The sequence below is a fragment of the Myotis yumanensis genome, unplaced genomic scaffold (assembly GCF_028538775.1).
Source record: "Myotis yumanensis isolate MYYU_CA2020_CCGP unplaced genomic scaffold, mMyoYum1.0.hap1 SCAF_16, whole genome shotgun sequence".
Taxonomy (NCBI): domain Eukaryota; kingdom Metazoa; phylum Chordata; class Mammalia; order Chiroptera; family Vespertilionidae; genus Myotis; species Myotis yumanensis.
In genome coordinates this window covers 50,490,103-50,506,445 of record NW_027223767.1, presented here as the reverse complement: position 1 = coordinate 50,506,445, position 16,343 = coordinate 50,490,103, and the positions used below count along the sequence as shown (strand labels likewise).

Genomic DNA, 16,343 nt, shown 5'->3' with positions numbered 1-16,343 from the left:
TAGAGGCCCAATGCACGAAATTCATGCAAGTGGCTCGGCCCTCGAAGTCGTGGCAGCTGCCTTGGCCCTCGAAGCCCCGGCTTTGTCCAGAAGGTCATTCGGCTGTCCAGTCTAATTAGCATATTACGCTTTTATTATTATCTATACTAATAAAAGGGTAATATGCTAAGGAGACTGGACATCTTCCAGATGCCCTCTGGACAAAGTCATGGTCGTGGGGGCTGAGGCAGAGGTGGTTAGGGGTGATTAGGCCGGCAGGGGAGGGCAGTTAGGAGGCAATCAGGCTGGCAGGGGAGCAATTAGGGGGTGATCAGGCTGGCAGGGGAGAGTTAGGGAGCAATCAGGCCAGCAGGCAGCGGCAGTTGGGGGGCTATCAGGCTGGCAGGCAGGGGAGCAGTTAGGGGGCGATCAGGTTGGCAGGCAGGGGAGCAGTTAGGGAGTGATCAGGCTGGCAGGCAGAGGCAGTTAGGGGCAATTAGGCCAGCAGGGGAGCAATTAGGGGCATCAGGCTGGCAGGCAGAGGCGGTTAGGGGCAATCAGGCAGACAGGCAGGCAAGCAGTTAGGAGCCAGCAGTCCCAGATTGCGAGAGGGATGTCCTGGATTGGAGAGGGTGCAGGCTGGGCTGAGGAACTCCCCCCCCCCCCACACACACACACACACACATACCCCATGCACAAATTTAGTGCACTGGGCCTCTAGTAGATAATGAAAGGCTAATATGCAAATAGACTGAATGGTGGAATGACTGGTCACTATGATGCACACTGACCACCAGGGGGTAGATGCTCAATGCAGGAGCTGCCCCCTGGTGGTCAGTGCAGTGCTGCTCAGCCAGAAGCCAGGCTCACAGCTGGTGAGCACAGTGGCAGTGATGGGAGCCTCTCCCACCTCCGTGGCAGCACTAAGGATGTCCGACTGCTGGCTTAGGCCTGCTCTCTGGGGGTGGGGGGAGGGGGGAGCCTAAGCCGGCAGTCGGACATCCCCCGAGGGCTCCAGACTGTGAGAGGATGCAGGCCGGGCTGAGAGACCCCTCCCCCAAATGCACAAATTTTGTGCACCGGGCCTCTAGTATTTATAGTACCAATAAACTTTGTTTTTCCCAAACTTTTTTTTTATATTTAACCTTGTTTCATGTAGCTGCAATTCATGAATTTTAACTACTGAATACCGTTTCATTGTTTGAATATACCACTACTCATTCTTTTGCTAATGGACATTTATGGTGTTTACAGTTTTATTGGGATTTTATTGTAAACAATAGGGCCACGACAGTGCTGGGCATGCCACCTTGGCATATATGTAAGCACTTCTCTAAGGTAAATACTAGAAGTAGAACTTCTAGGTCATAGAATATGTGCTTAACTTTACTAGTTAAAACTGTACTAATTACTGGCAAATTGCTCTGTAAAGCAGTTGGACCAATTTACCCTCTAACAGTGGCCTTCAATGCCTATTTAGAACTGGCCAGGCCTGGGACCTCCCGCCTACCAGCTACACACCATGGCCAGAGGGTCTGAGACTCAGGGAGCTCCGCGCATCGGGGCATCTGCCAGGCCGGGCCTACCGCCCCGGGTCTGTGCTGCCCCCCGGTGGCCGGCCGCGAGCAGAGCCCCGACCGCTCCCAGCTCCGCCCTGTGGTCCTCTGAGCACTTCCGGGACCGAGAACCCAGGGCCCGCCACCGCCTCTGGCGCCTCTGGCGGGAAGGACAGGACCTCGGGCTCTCCCTACATGGAGGAATCTGGCCTGGGCGGGGGCGGGGCTCCTGGGTCCGAGGGCAGGGCCTGGGCTGGGAGGGGGCGTGGCTCTGGGTCCGAGGGCAGGGCCTGGGCTGGGAGGGGGCGGGGCTCCTGGGTCCGGGGGCAGGGCCTGGACTGGGAGAGGGCGGGGCTCAGGGGTTCGAGGGCAGGGCCTGATTGGCGGGCCTGAAGGGGGCGTGGCTCAGGGTCCGAGGACAGGGCCTGGTGGGCGGGGTGGGGCAGGGCCTGGGTGGAGGCGTGGCTCCTGGGTGGCGGGGGCGGGGCCGACCTGAGGGAAGATGGCGGCGCCCTTGTGGCAAGCGGTGCTGGGCGCGAGTCGGAGGTGGCGGTGCTTCAGCACCTCGGGTGAGGCGTCTGAGGGTGCGGGGCTCTTGCAGGTCCCCATTAAGCCCGAGCCCTGGGGCTCGAGCCAGCGCCCGCCCGCCCTCCGAGGGCCCGGGCCGTCGCCGGCCTGAGCCGTCCCGCTCTCTGCCCGCAGCCGCGCTGAGCCGCCGGACCCCGCCTCTGGGGCCGATGCCCAACGAGGACATCGATGTGAGCAACCTGGAGCGGCTGGAGAAGTACCGCAGCTTCGACCGCTACCGGCGCCGGGCGGAGCAGGAGGCGCGGGCCCCGCACTGGTGGCGGACCTACCGGGAGCATTTCGTGGTGGAGTCAGGTGCGGGGCGCCCGGAGCAGGGGCTGTGGGTGCGGGGCGCCCGGAGCAGGGACTGTGGGTGCGGGGCGCCCGGAGCAGGGGCTGTGGGTGCGGGGCGCCCGGAGCAGGGGCTGTGGGTGCGGGGCTCGGAGCAGGGGCTGTGGGTGCGGGGCGCCCGGAGCAGGGGCTGTGGGTGCGGGGCGCCCGGAGCTGGGCGCTGTGGGTGCGGGGCGCCCGGAGCTGGGCGCTGTGGGTGCGGGGCGCCCGGAGCTGGGCGCTGTGGGTGCGGGGCGCCCGGAGCTGGGCGCTGTGGGTGCGGGGCGCCCGGAGCTGGGCGCTGTGGGTGCGGGGCGCCCGGAGCTGGGCGCTGTGGGTGCGGGGCGCCCGGAGCTGGGCGCTGTGGGTGCGGGGCGCCCGGAGCTGGGCGCTGTGGGTGCGGGGCGCCCGGAGCTGGGCGCTGTGGGTGCGGGGCGCCCGGAGCAGGGGCTGTGGGTGCGGGGCGCCCGGAGCAGGGGCTGTGGGTGCGGGGCGCCCGGAGCAGGGGCTGTGGGTGCGGGGCGCCCGGAGCAGGGGCTGTGGGTGCGGGGAGCCCGGAGCAGGGGCTGTGGGTGCGGGGCGCCCGGAGCAGGGGCTGTGGGTGCGGGGCGCCCGGAGCAGGGGCTGTGGGTGCGGGGCGCCCGGAGCTGGGCGCTGTGGGTGCGGGGCGCCCGGAGCTGGGCGCTGTGGGTGCGGGGCGCCCCGAGCACTGGGGGCGGGTTGGGGCGGGGGGCAGCCTGCATCCCGCGTTGGTGGTATTGTCCAACCAGGATTTTCACACCTGTTGGTCCCCCATTAGAGTTCCCCCGTAGATGTTTCTGCTCCTAAATCCTTCCTTGACCTCCGCCCCCACCATTGCGAGTCAGAGCGCCCCTCTGTGCCCGCGAAATGCTCCGTGTGTGGCCCTGCCTCCCTCCCAGGTTGTGAGCCCCCCAAGGTCAGGGGTCCCTGCACCCGCACAGTGCACAGGACTTCGCTGAATGACATTGAAAGCCCCGGACACGGTGCCTGGGGAGGGCTGCCCTTGAGTAGTCAGTTGTTAGTGTCTAACTAAGTGGGAAAAGGCGTTGGGTTAACCGTTCTCTAGGGCCTTGCTACTCAAGAGCGGGTTCTGGGACCAGCAGCTCGGATATTACCTAGGAACTCCTTAGAAGCACGCTGCCATGGCCTGGCCAGTGTGGCTCAGTTGGCTGGTCACGGGTTCGACTCCTAGTCAGGCACATGCCCAGGTTTGGGGTTCGATCCCCAGTCGGATGCAACCGATGGATTTTCCTCTCTCTCTCCCCCTCCTCTTCCCTCTAAAATCAATAAAAATCATGTCCTTGGGTAAGAATTTGAAGAAAAAAAAATGTGTTTCAGTTCCCACTCTGGCCTGCAGAATCAGAATCTGAATTTTAAGAAATTTCCCAGGTGACTTGTATGGCTCATTCATTAAAGGGTGAGAAGTGCTTCTTTCATTCTACTGAGGACACAGGTGTGTCCCAGCCCCGCTGTGACAGGCTTGAAGGGGATCCCAGCTACAACTGGGAGGCCGCGTGCCTGTTTCCATGACCTGGACTGACAGTGTCAGGGATTAGGGATTAGAAAATGCAATCTCAAGCTGATGCAATTTACTTAGCAACTGGACCCAGCTCAGGTCTGAGAAGCAGACTACACGATAGGTTTTAGTTTTGTGAATAAAGGGGAAGCTTTAGCAGCAGATCTTGGGCAAGTGCGAGGACTAGGCAGAGACAGGCGGCTTGGCCAAGAATCCATCCCTCTTCCTCCAACACATCCTCTCCTCCCCAGATCCCAAAAGCAAGATTGACATTGGGCTGCCTCCACCCAAGGTCCGTCGGACCCAACAGCTGCTGGAGCGGAAACAGGTTCTCCGGGAGCTGAAGGCCAATGTGGAGGAGGAGCGGGCCGCCCGCCACCGCACAGGTAAGCCCTCCCAGGGGAGGGGCCCCGGTGCGCCCCTGCCCCCACCCGGGGCCCAGCTGGCATTATTCCTTCCCAGTGTGCATTCCGCTGGAGGCTGTGCGGGTGGAATGGGAGAGGACCTGCGGGCCCTACCACAAGCAGCGCCTGGCGGAGTACTATGGCCTCTACCGAGACCTGTTCCACGGTGCCACCTTCGTGCCCCGAGTCCCCCTGCACGTGGCCTACGCCGTGGGTGAGGATGACGTGATGCCTGTGTACCACGGCAATGAGGTCACGCCGACAGAGGTAACTGCTGGCGGTGCCCCTTCCTGCCCTGTGCGCACAGACATCCCGCTGCAGGGCCAGGAGTCTCCCTTCCCCAAGAACCTCTGTGTATAACAGCTTGTCTGTCCCTGGTGGGGGTGACAGCTCCCTCGTTCTCTCCCCATCAGGCTGCCCAGGCCCCAGAGGTGACTTACGAGGCAGACGAGGGCTCCCTGTGGACACTGCTGCTCACCAACTTGGGTAGGTATCTAGGGTACAGGAGCCAGGGCCCTGGGGGCGGGGCCAGGTGGAGAGCTGCAGCCCCAGCTCCTTTCATGGGGACTCAGTCGGTGGGTCTGTTTATGTGCAGATGGACACCTGCTGGAGCCAGATGCCGAGTATGTCCACTGGCTGGTGTGAGTACCTGGGGTGGGCTGTGGGTCAGGCATGCGGGGAGGCCCTGGCATCCTGGGAAGAGCTGCACCTGAATTTCAGTCTTGGCTCCATCGTGGATTAACAATGGGACTTGGGGTTAACCTCCTTCCCTTGGAGGGGGCCCTTCCCCTCTGCTTCCTGGGAGTGTGAGGGCCTTATGATCCCGTGGCCGGAAACGGGTAAGAAGAAAAGCAGGCAGCGGGCCTGGCTGCTCCCACAGGCCTTCTGGTCGCCCTGAACACATCTCCTCACCTGTAAATCTAGGATGATGCCTCCACATTCCTTACCCACCCGGGGGCTCTGTGACAGTCAAATGAGAGGGACCATGAGAGGCCTCTGGCAGCTGCACGTGCTCAGGGTGGCCAGCCTTTTGCTTTCTCGGTGGCTTTTGGCTCTGAACACCAGGGGACAGAAGTCAGGCAGGCGACCGCAGCTTTGGCGTTTCTGGATAACCAAGGCCAGTGACTGGGAGGCTGGTTTCTGTCATTTTTATTCAACTGCAGTTACCAACCGATGCAGCAGGACCCTCTGAGGCGGGTACAGTGGCCGTTCCGGTGCCAGGCTGGGCAGACACTCTGTAAAGCCCAGAGTTTCAGGAAACAGAGAAAAAAGCAACTCAGAGGTGTCGTGGTCTCCAGCCAGAGTAGCTGTGGCAGCCCTGCCCCCCCACCCCACCCCGCCAGGCTCCCCAGGGCATAGCAAACAGGCTGCTCGCCTTTGCTCTCATCCTGGCTGTCTCTGCAGCTAGCCCCCCGCCTCAGCCCCAAGGGTTCACAGAGCTCCAGCTCCTACCTGATTGCACAGAAGAGGTCCTGGTAGGGTCTGTGTCCCCCGGGAGTTGTTTCAACTTCTAGGAAGTACTGGATGGGGATGCTCCTGCGGCCACTTCTGTCCAGTGGCATTAACAGATTCCTTTCCTCCTGCCAGAACCAACATCCCAGGCAACAGGGTAGCTGAAGGACAGGAGACGTGTCCCTACCTGCCCCCCTTCCCTGCCCGGGGCTCTGGCTTCCACCGCTTTGCCTTCCTGCTCTTCAAGCAGGAGAAGCCAGTCGACTTCTCTGAGGATACCCGGCCCTCCCCCTGGTAATGTACACCCCCGCGCCTGTCCCCGCACCCCCACCCCAGCCTCAGGCCAGCTTCCCAGCAGTGGTCAGCCTTGCTCAGTCTCCTCACCTCTCTCTTCCCTCAGGACTTGAGACGGGCAGACAGTGGTTGTGCTAGGCGGGCCCTAAGGGGCTCCTCAGGATTGCCTATGGGGCAGAGGGGGTGTGGGGCCCTGGTGTCCCCTCCCCACTCACATTCTCCCCATCTTACAGCTACCAGCTTGCCCAGCGGACCTTCCACACTTTCGATTTCTACAAGAAACACCAGGAAGCCATGACTCCAGCTGGCCTGGCCTTCTTCCAGTGCCGCTGGGATGACTCGGTCACCCACACCTTCCACCAGCTTTTGGGTAGGGACAGTGGGCTGCCGGGGGGGGGGGGGGGGGGCTGGCAAACACTCAGGCCTTTCCAGACCTGGCAGGCAGTTCTCCCTGGTCTCGGGGAGTCGCCCAGTCCCAACCTAGAGACAAGATGGGGGTTCGGGCCGGCAGCAGTCCACATCCGCACTCCTCACTCTTCTTGCAGATATGCGGGAGCCCGTGTTCGAGTTTGTGCGGCCACCCCCTTACCACCCCAAGCAGAAGCGCTTCCCCCACAAGCAGCCTCTTCGCTACCTGGACCGGTACAGAGACAGTCATGAACCCACCTATGGCATCTACTGAGTAGCTAGACTGCCACCCACCTCAGAGGGTGGGCTGGGCCTGGGGCCACTCTGTCAGGCTCCGCAGGCAGGAACCATAAACACAGCTCCAGGGACCAAGCTGTGGGGCCCTGGGCCCTGTCTGAGGCAGCCCCTCTGGGGTGAATGAATAAAGATGATTTCTGCTATAGCTGGTCTGGGTCTGTGTTCCAGGAGCAGCCAGATCCCCTCCCCACCCCCATGGAGTTGTACTGCTTTGTGGGTGGGAAGAGGGCTGCCTCCCATCCCAGGAGGTAACCCTTTGACCCAGTGGCTGAAGGCAGGTCCAGAAGAAAAAGCAGGTTGAGGTCTTGGCTCCTCCCACAGGCCTCTGGGGAGAGGTCTGCCCACTGAGCATTGGCGCCTGGCCTGTCCGGTCTCAGAGAGCTCAGGCACACGCCCGGCCCCCTGCCTGGGTGGTTAGGGCATGTCTGTCTCTAAAGGGAAAGGCCGCCTGTAGCCAAGCAAGAGGAGCTCTGTGCACCTTCTCCAGAAAGAGCGTTCGCACATTTACAGCACAAGACACGCGGCTGCATTGCACTGAGGGCAGCTTACCTTCACAGCAGGCCGGCGTGGTGTGGCTCAGTGGTTAAGCATCGACCTATGAACAGGGTTTGATTCCCGGGCAGGGCACACGCCCAGGTTACCGGCTAGATCCCCAGTGTGGGGTGTGCAGAAGGCAGCTGATAAATGACTGTTTCGCATCATTGACGTTTCTCTCCTTTCCCTTCCTCTCTAAAATCAATAAAATATATTTTAAAAAATAAATAAATTAGGTTGGCTTGGTCAGGAGAGTTAACCCTCCTCCAGCCGGTCCTGGGCTGACTCGCCCTGCCCCGGGGCAGGTGGGTTTGCAATCAGAAGCCCTCTGCTCAACTGCCGGGAGCCACCGCTCTGAAAACGGGCTCTAGAGCAGCAGCGGCCCACCCAGGGAGGGGGCTCCAGTGCAGTTGAGTGCTTCCGGTTTCCAGGAAAGGGCGTGGGAAAACCACTGGACTGGTCTCTTGGTGACCAGAAACGCCCACCTCATGTTGACTCTAGCCAAGAGAAGGGAGACACCCTGGTTTGGCAAACGCCTGAAACTCAGCTCAAGGAAAAAGTGCAGCAGGGCCCTTGGGCGGGAGAGCGTTGAACCAGCACTAGCTGCGCCCCCGCTCTGGCGGCCAGACACCCGCTCGCACCGTCCGTTTCACCGCTGAAGCCGGCGGCCAGCAGCGGCGGCGCAGATTTTCAGATGCGGCCCTGAGCCAGGAGGCCCCTGGGGTTCTGGTCTCTGGAGGCTGGGACCGGACCCCTGCTCAGGAGCTGCGCGCTGAGGTTTAGGAAAGCCGGCAGGAGGTCCCAGGGTGAGACCAGAGAGAGCGGGACCCCAGCTCCCAGCCGGGCGGCAGGAGGCGGCAGGGGTCGCTCTGGACGTAGCTGAGCGGGAGGCCGGGGGCGGGGTCGCCGGGCGGGACGGGGTGCGCGGAAGCCGGCGGGCGCTGGGGGTGGCGGCGGTCCCGGTCCCCGGAGGAGGCTGTCCCCCTGTTCGCCCGAGGCGGGCCCTCGCTCCTCCCCGCCGCACCCGCGGCTTCGGTCCCTTTAAAAGGCGCGGACCTGCCCGGGGTGCTCAGCCCGCCCTCCCGCCGCCGCCGCCGCCGCCGCCATGGCCCAGCAGCTGCTGCAGGAAAAGCTGACCTGCGCCATCTGCCTGGAGCTCTACCAGGACCCGGTGACGCTGTCCTGCGGCCACAACTTCTGCGGGGACTGCATCCGGGACTGGTGGCGCTCCCGCGTGGAGTGCCCCGAGTGCCGGGAGCTCTGCCCCGCGCGCGCCGAGCTGCGGCGCAACGTGGCCCTGAGCGACGTGGTCGAGGTGGTGCGCGCCGAGCCGCCAGCCGCCGGCCCCGACCCCGACCCCGACCCGGGCGCGCGCTGCCCGCAGCACGGCCGGCCGCTCGAGCTCTTCTGCCGCACCGAGGGCCGCTGCGTGTGCAGCGCGTGCACCGTGGGCGACTGTCGCCTCCACGAGCGGGTGCTGCTGGACGCTGAGCGCCGGGAGCGCGAGGTGACACCCCGGGGCCCCTCCGCGCGCTCTGTGTGCAGGGGTGGTGGTCAGAAAGCAGGCTCTAGGAATAGATTCCCGAGGGGGACAAGGCCCGGGAGGGGTGCGGGGTGAGGAGCTGAGGGGTGAAGCTAAGGGCTGTGCAGGTGAGGTCGGGAGCCGGAGCCGGAGGGCTGGAGGTGACGCCCGGGCCGCCCAGGTCTCGGGGAACAGGCCTGGGTGATACTGTTGGTGGCACAGACCCGGCACTAAGCATGAGGGCCTGCAGTGGGACAGTGGGTGACAGCAACAAGGAGGGACAGGGACGGGTGGTACAACGACGGCACTTGTGCCAGTGGAGGGGGATTTTGCTAGAAGGAGGGGAAGTGAAGTCGGGCTGCTGGGTGTCCTCTGGGGGAGTCAGATGACCCACTTCCTACACGGGCCGGACTCAGGACGATCTGCTGGCTTTGGCCACACTGTCAACTTCTCTCCCATTTCCTCGTCTGGCAGCGGGGACGACACCCATCCCCACCTGGCAGTGTGGGTGGCAGGAGAGGTGCTTGGCCAGTGCAGGGAAGCAGATCCATCCGGGGGCGGGAGTTTTTCCTGCTCCAGGACGTTACATTTACATCCTTGAGGGGACCAGAGGGGGCACCACCAAACAGGAGTGCCTCGTCCCCTCGTGCCCCCCCGGTCAGCCTCGCCGGGGGCGGCACGAGGAGGGGACACTTAGCAGCCAATGCTGGCCCCCTCTTGTCACTCGTCCCCTGCCCCCCGGGGGACACCACAGGCCCAGCTGAGAGCCATGCTGGAGGTCACCCGGCAGCAGGCCACCCAGGCCGAGAGCCAGCTACAGGAGCTGCAGCAGCGAAGCAGCCAGATCCAGGTACCGGCCTGCCTGTCCCACCCCCGACTTCATGTTGTGCTCTTCAGGCAGCCACCAGCTGGCCCCTGGGACCCTGGGCAGTAGGTGTGAGCCACCTTGAAAATGCCTCCTGGCATCAGGGAGTAGGGGGCTGAATGGGGGAAAGAGGTTCCAGGGACCCTGTCTCCCCATATCTGCACCCCTCAGCCCAATGGGCAGCGGCAGCCCTGGCCACCCTAGGCTCCTCCTGTGCCCATCCAGAGCTCGGCCTGCAACCTGGCTTCCGTGGTCTCTGGCAAGTTCAGCCGCCTGCTGCAGGCCCTAGAGATGCGCCGCATCAAGGCACTGAGGGCCATCGAGGTGGCCAAGACACAGGCACTGGCGCAGGCCCAGGAGGAGGAGCAGCGGCTACGGGGCCACCTGGAGGCCACGGCTGTCTTTGACCGCTGGACCCAGGACCTCCTGGAGCAGTCCGATGACCGAACCTTCCTCCAGGTACCAGGACAAAGGGTGGCAGGTGGAGGGACCAGAGTGCCTGCCCCTTGCTCCCAGCTCACTGCAGCTGCCCTGGGACTCAGGGATCACAGCTCCTGGCGCCCCCAGGGCCTCTTGGGCCGCTGAGCCCTCCACAGTGGGATGCAGATCAGCAGCTGGACGGCCTGAAGGAGTCTCTGAGCCAGCTCTGTGGCCTCCTCCTGGACAATGGGGACCCCCGCGGGGCACCAGCTGAGGCGGCTGACTTGGGTCCCCCGGGTAAGGCTACCCCAGATCTCTCCCTCACCCTGAGCCCAGCTGTCCCTCCCACTGAGGGTGGGAGGGTGGGAGTGGAGCCCCCAAGAGCTCCCCTCCCCCTCACCCCCCTAACACTGCTTTGCCCCCTAGAGACTCCAGATGCCCTGGCGTTGGTCCCAAGCCCGGTTTGTCTGCTGAGGAGGAAGCTCTGGCAGAGTAAGGAGGCCCAGCACATGTGTGTGCACCTGTGTGTGCGTGTGAGTGCATTGTGCATACATGTGGATGCAGGCGTGTACACAGGCACTGTGAGCACATGTGTATGTACGTGTGTGTGTGTGTGTGTGTGTGTGTGTGTGTGTGTGTGGCATGTGCTATGACTGCCCCGTCCATGCCCTTCCCTGGGTCTGACCTCACCCCCGGCACCCCTGTCGCAGGAGGCACAGCTCTTACACATGGAGCCAGTATAGTGTTTAAGGAGGGTCTAGGCCAGTGATGGAGAACCTATGACATGCGTGTCAGAGGTGACACACAACTCATTTTTTTGGTTGATTTTTCTTTGTTAAATGTCATTTAAATATATAAAATAAATATCAAAAATATACATCTTTGGCCGTAACCGGTTTGGCTCAGTGGATAGAGCGTTGGCCTGCAGACTAAAGGGTCCCAGGTTTGATTCTGGTCAAGGGCATGTACCTTGGTTATGGGCACATCCCCAGTAGGAGGTGTGCAGGAGGCGGCTGATCGATGTTTCTAACTCTCTATCTCTCTCCTTTCCTCTCTGTAGAAAATCAATAAAATATATATATATATATATATATATATATATATATATATACACACACACACACACACACACACACACACATCTTTGTTTTACTATGGTTGCAAATATAAAAAAATTTCTATATGTGACACGGCACCAGAGTTAAGTTAGGGTTTTTCAAAATGCTGACACGCCGAGCTCAAAAGGTTCGCCATCACTGGTCTAGGCACACAAAGCTGGATCAGTTGTGCTTCTTCCACTTCCGTCAAGTCACTTCCCTTTCTGGACCTCAGTGTTCTCATCTGTGAAATGAGGCTAACGGACGGTTGTGCCTCAGAGGTCACCGCCAGGATCGGGCGCTCGCTCAGCGGGCAGCGTGCCCGGCAGGGGTTTAATGTGCCATCAGTGGAGCGTCGTCGCCGTCTCTCCTGTCCCCTGAGGGTGGACAGGCACAGGCACCCTGCCTGCTCACCTCCAGCCCTTCTCTCCCCAACAGATTATCGCAATCTGACCTTCGACCCGGAGAGTGCCAACCGCCACCTTTACCTGTCTCGGCAGGACCAGCGGGTGGAGCACCGGCGAGAGCCCCGAGGCCCGGCTGAGCCCGGCAGCTTCGAGCTCTGGCAGGTGCAGTGCGCCCAGAGCTTCCAGTCTGGGCGGCACTACTGGGAGGTGCACACATCGAACCACTTGGTGACACTGGGCGTCGCCTACCCGGACCTGGCACGGCGCAAGCTGGGGCCCTACACGGACAACATCGGCCGTGGGCCCAGCTCGTGGGGGCTCTGCGTTCAGGAGGACAGCGCCCAGGCCTGGCACAACGGGGAGGTCCAGCGCCTCCCAGGGGTGCCAGGGAAGCTGCTGGGCGTGGACTTGGACCTGGCCTCTGGTTGCCTCACCTTCTACAGCCTGGAGCCTGAGACCCAGCGCCTGCACACCTTCCACGCCATCTTCACCCAGCCCCTCCACCCTGTCTTCTGGCTCCTGGAGGGCAGAACCCTGACCCTGTGCCATCGGCCTGAGGCCAGGCTCCCTCCAGGGCTCCAGGAAGAGGCCTCGGGGCTCAGCTGAGGAAGGCACAGGATGGAACTCTGGGTTGGGCACAGGAGCCACCATGCCTGTGTGCCCACGAGCCGCCCCAGCCCCTGGCCTGGGCACCTGAGGCCACAGCTCTCATGGGGCCAGCTGTGGGCCAGCAGATTGACTCGGGGTGAGGCAGGGCCACTTGTGGGGGTGAGGGACCCCCAAACTGGAGGTAACTTTCCCAGCCTCTTTGAAGGGGACAGGGACTAGGAATGGAGTCAAATGGGAGGCCCCTGCTCCAGGCAGAGCCCAGTTCCAGGGGCGCCTGGGTGTCAGAGGCAAGGGCAGCGCCCAGGGACTCCTGGTCCTACAGGAGAGCCCGTGCCATGTGGTCCACGCCACAGGCTGCGGCAAAATAGTGCACTCGCGGCTCCAGCGTGCCTCCCAGAGACAGTGTAGCCAGGGGAGCTTCGGGGTGTGGGGAGGGAACCGCAAACTGTTCCTAGACACAGTCTACGGAAAGGTGGTTTCTACCTCCTCCTTCCCTGTCTCTATCTCTTCTTTTTTCCTTAACGTTTTGCTATATTTTAGTCTCTTTTATTTTGTACGGCCTTGTGGCTGCCACTCCATAAACAGTTGTGTTTTCTACATTTTTATGTAACGTAAGCATTTTTCATGTTATAAAAATTGTTTCCTGAACTATGACTATATAAACAGTCATTCTCATGACTGTCAGGGTTTTATTGGCCCATTATCGGACATTCAAATTGTTGGATTTGGGCTCATAAAAATATTGCCGTGATGAGTATTTTTGAGCAGGTTAGGGCGTCATCCCAATATGCCAAGGTTGTGAGTTTGATTTCTAGTCAGGTACTTACCGGAATTAACCAATGAATGCATCAGTAAGTGGGAGAGCAAATCAGTATTTTTCTCTCCTAAAAATAAAGTTTTTCTAAAGGATAACACATGCAAACACTCCAAAAAGAACAAAATATGTTTGTGTTTTTGTTAGAAGTGTATCGCCCTCCCACGTTGATATCTGGCCTTGGTTGCAAACCCCATCTTGTGGCCTTGCTCCTCAGCCCTGTGGCTCTCTGGTCAAGGACAGGGCCAGGCCTCTGGTTGGTGCCGCCTGGGCAAGGAGCCCCCAGTCAGATTCCTAAGGTGTGGGGAGTTCCCCAATCTTGGGAGGAGGCATCATACACTGGGCAGCCTGACAGTAACAGGAGGCAGCCAGGACCTCACTGAACAGCCGGACTCCATGGGGAGGAAGCAGGACTGGGCTGGCCACTCGGCCATCGCTGCTGGCTACCCCAGGGTACAGCTTCCAACCATCGCTCCTCATCCGAGGGCCCCGACACACGTGTCCAGCTGGCTGAGCCCACACTCTGACAGGGACAGAGAAAGGAAGACGGGCTCCCTTTCCGCTTCTAGGGGCCCTTTATTCTATGAACGTACCTTTTCATCAGGGTGTTGGTCTCTTCCTTACTGTTCTGGATCGTGACCATTAACCTGTATGTCACATGACGAGATGCTACTGCCATCTCCATGGTGGGAAACGGAGCAATGCTGCTCTAGGGGCGGGGACAAGCGTTTACAAATCTCTCGGAGAGCTCCCGCAATGGACTCGGTCTGCCTGACTCTGGCAGAAAAACGCATTGGTAGAGAGGGAAACGAAGCTTGGGCTTTGGGGAGTAACATTTGACTAGCCAGTGGGTGTTTCCAGCGTTTCTGCTCCCGGCTCACAGGTCTGGGCGTCTGTGTGGCAGAATCAGGAGGAGGGACACACAGACAGAACAAGGACGGGAGGGCAGGAGAAATTGTACAGACAGGGACCCTTACAGCACAGGAGATATTGTCAATATTGAAATAACTAAGTTTAGTGCCAGATGGGTCCTGGAAATATAGGGGGGAACACTTCGTAAAGCATATGATTGTCGAACCGCTATGCTGTACATAGGATATGAGTATGAATACAAAATAATAATAAAAAGTTTAAATTAAAAAAAACTAAAAACTAGCCCTAGCCGGTGTGGCTCAGTGGATAGGGCATTGGCCTGTGGACCAAAGGGCCCCAGCTTGGATTCCAGTCAAGGGCATGTACCTTGGCTGCAGGCTCCTCCCCAGCCCAGGCCCTGGTTGGGGCTCGTGCAGGAGGCAACCAGTCGATGTGTTTCTCTTTTGTCTTTTTTTTTTTTTTTAAATATATTTTATTGATTTTTCACAGAGAGGAAAGGAGAGAGATAGAGAGTTAGAAACATCGATGAGAGAGAAACATCGATCAGCTGCCTCCTGCACATCTTCCACAGGAGATGTGCCCCCAACCCAGGTACATGCCCCTGACCGGAATCAAACCTGGGACCTTTCAGTCCACAGGCCGACGCTCTATCCACTGAGCCAAACCGGTTTCGGCCGATGTGTTCTCTCACATCAATGTTTCTCTTATCCCCTCTCTTTCACTCTCCCTAAAAATCAATGGAAAAAGTATCCTCGAGTGAGGATTAACAACAAAAATTAACAACTAAAAAATAAACAAATCTTTGAGGGGCTTAGGGGCCAGGGGAGTTGGAGGGAGTTGGGTTGGAGGTCAGAGAGGTGAGGGGCAGAGCGGAGGCGGCTCTCCCCGAGGCAGGACGGGAAGGAAGGGAGCCGCACAGCAATTGTAGGAAACGTGGCTTCAAGCAAGGGGACTGGAAGCTAGAAGACAATGGAGCCAGGCCTTTGAGAGTCGGAGAGGAAAGGCTTTCCATGCTAGAATCCCATACCCAGCCAGACTGTCAATCAAGGCTGAAGCCTGAACAAAGACCTTTGCGGGCACTTCCCCACCCAGTCTCAGGAAGCTCCCAGAGGACTTTCAAAAGCAAAGAAGTAAATCAGTGAAGGGAAAGGAAGGTCTGGGATCCAAACAATGGACTTCGACATGGAGGGTGAGTGAATAAGAATGTAAATCTCCAGGCATCCGAGCACAGCACCCACACAGGCTCACGGCGCCCGAGGACAGGCTGTAGAGACTGGAGGTGGCGGCTGGAAGCAACTGGCTGTCCGTGGGAGCAAGAATCGAGTATGTGGGGCTCAGGGCTGCCAGTTTTTATTATTCTAAGCCCCATTCCATGAAACTGTTTACTTTGTAGGTGCTCTAAATATGTTATTTGAAATAAACACATCCAATTTTTTAAAACTTCATCGAAAGCCTAACAAAAAAGAACACGGCGTGGGTCCCATTTCAGTTTCTGTCATAGACGCAAGCAGAGGTGGGCTGGCTTGTGAGGGACCCTCCTTGTAAGGGCTCCTTTTGCTTGTTCATTTTTGTTTCCGGTCGACTTTTATTTCTTTCTGAAGCAATACTGCAACCAGACAGGCTCTTCGATGAGGGTCAGGATCATTTTCAGCCTGCACCTTCTGGGTGTAAATTCTTCCTCCTCCGCAGGACTAGTTATGCGACCTGCATGGCAAGATAGGGAGCCGGTGGGAATTCCATTTCCCATCCCTCACACCAGTCCTTGTAAGGGTAGAGGCAGAGGGCGATGCAGGCCGGAGCGTGCAGAGGTCAGCAGTGCCAGTTCCCCTTTCCCCTGAAGAGCCAACTCACTGAGAAGGAATGACTATGTCGGGCAAACAACTTTACAGCTAGGATAATGCAAGTGAGCTATCAAAATGCCCCCCCCCCCCCCAGATCAAATCGCCATGCCTTCCTGGGGGGGCAGGTCTTCCTGAACAGGCTGTGGGGTGGGAGGCAGAGGGCCAGCTGAGACTCGCCCCTGACTACCCCCAACCCGAAAGGTACCCCTTTCCCCTCCAGAATCAGGCAGGCCTGTGGTCTCGGCAAGCCCGGGAGCAGGGTGGCGCTGACGCCTGAGCCTCTGAGCCGCTCCTGGTCTTGGCAGACAAGGGACCTTCGAGATCAAGGGCTCCCTGTGGAAACCAGCGTATGGAACTCATTAGCCGCCTTCCCGCCCATGCAGGCCCGCCCAGGCCCGCTCCTGAAGATCTGTCTCTTCCCGCCCTGCTTTCTGCCCGCCTGAGTCCTGTCAGTCTGCGAACCCCCAGCTCAAATGTCATTCCTCCAGGAGGGCCTTTATCATGAATCCCCCCCCCCCTGCCCCCGGGGCAGTGAAG

The 16,343-nt window shown here is 59.8% G+C and overlaps 2 protein-coding genes and 1 long non-coding RNA gene across 3 annotated transcripts; 2 read left to right on the top strand and 1 right to left on the bottom strand.

The window, feature by feature from the left end:
- The first annotated feature begins 2,017 nt into the window (after positions 1-2,017).
- On the top strand, positions 2,018-6,969 carry MRPL38 (mitochondrial ribosomal protein L38). The gene is made up of 9 exons (XM_070393786.1): positions 2,018-2,104; positions 2,238-2,417; positions 4,221-4,355; positions 4,432-4,640; positions 4,787-4,859; positions 4,969-5,014; positions 5,961-6,119; positions 6,353-6,489; positions 6,665-6,969. The coding sequence occupies exons 1-9, from the start codon at positions 2,038-2,040 to the stop codon at positions 6,799-6,801; spliced, it is 1,143 nt and encodes a 380-aa protein (XP_070249887.1). The 5' UTR covers positions 2,018-2,037; the 3' UTR covers positions 6,802-6,969.
- Positions 5,516-6,471, bottom strand: LOC138994116 (uncharacterized). The gene is made up of 3 exons (XR_011468389.1): positions 6,210-6,471; positions 5,826-5,953; positions 5,516-5,608 (listed from the first exon to the last, which is right to left on the bottom strand). It is a non-coding gene; the product is annotated as an uncharacterized lncRNA (long non-coding RNA).
- Positions 6,970-8,463: 1,494 nt separating the features above from the next.
- Positions 8,464-14,118, top strand: TRIM65 (tripartite motif containing 65). Its single transcript, XM_070393785.1, has 6 exons — positions 8,464-8,865; positions 9,635-9,730; positions 9,971-10,204; positions 10,288-10,462; positions 10,592-10,657; positions 11,701-14,118. Exons 1-6 carry the CDS (start codon positions 8,464-8,466, stop codon positions 12,273-12,275), a joined length of 1,548 nt encoding a protein of 515 aa, XP_070249886.1. The 3' UTR covers positions 12,276-14,118.
- The last annotated feature ends 2,225 nt before the right edge of the window (positions 14,119-16,343 follow it).

Coding starts and splice junctions, on each gene's coding strand:
- MRPL38 (XM_070393786.1), top strand. CDS start 2,038: ATGGCGGCGCCCTTGTGGCAAGCGGTGCTGGGCGCGAGTCGGAGGTGG. Junction 2,418..4,220: donor GCATTTCGTGGTGGAGTCAG/GTGCGGGGCGCC, acceptor TCTCCTCCCCAG/ATCCCAAAAGCAAGATTGAC. Junction 6,490..6,664: donor CACCTTCCACCAGCTTTTGG/GTAGGGACAGTG, acceptor CTCTTCTTGCAG/ATATGCGGGAGCCCGTGTTC.
- TRIM65 (XM_070393785.1), top strand. CDS start 8,464: ATGGCCCAGCAGCTGCTGCAGGAAAAGCTGACCTGCGCCATCTGCCTG. Junction 9,731..9,970: donor AGCGAAGCAGCCAGATCCAG/GTACCGGCCTGC, acceptor GTGCCCATCCAG/AGCTCGGCCTGCAACCTGGC. Junction 10,205..10,287: donor ATGACCGAACCTTCCTCCAG/GTACCAGGACAA, acceptor CCTGGGACTCAG/GGATCACAGCTCCTGGCGCC.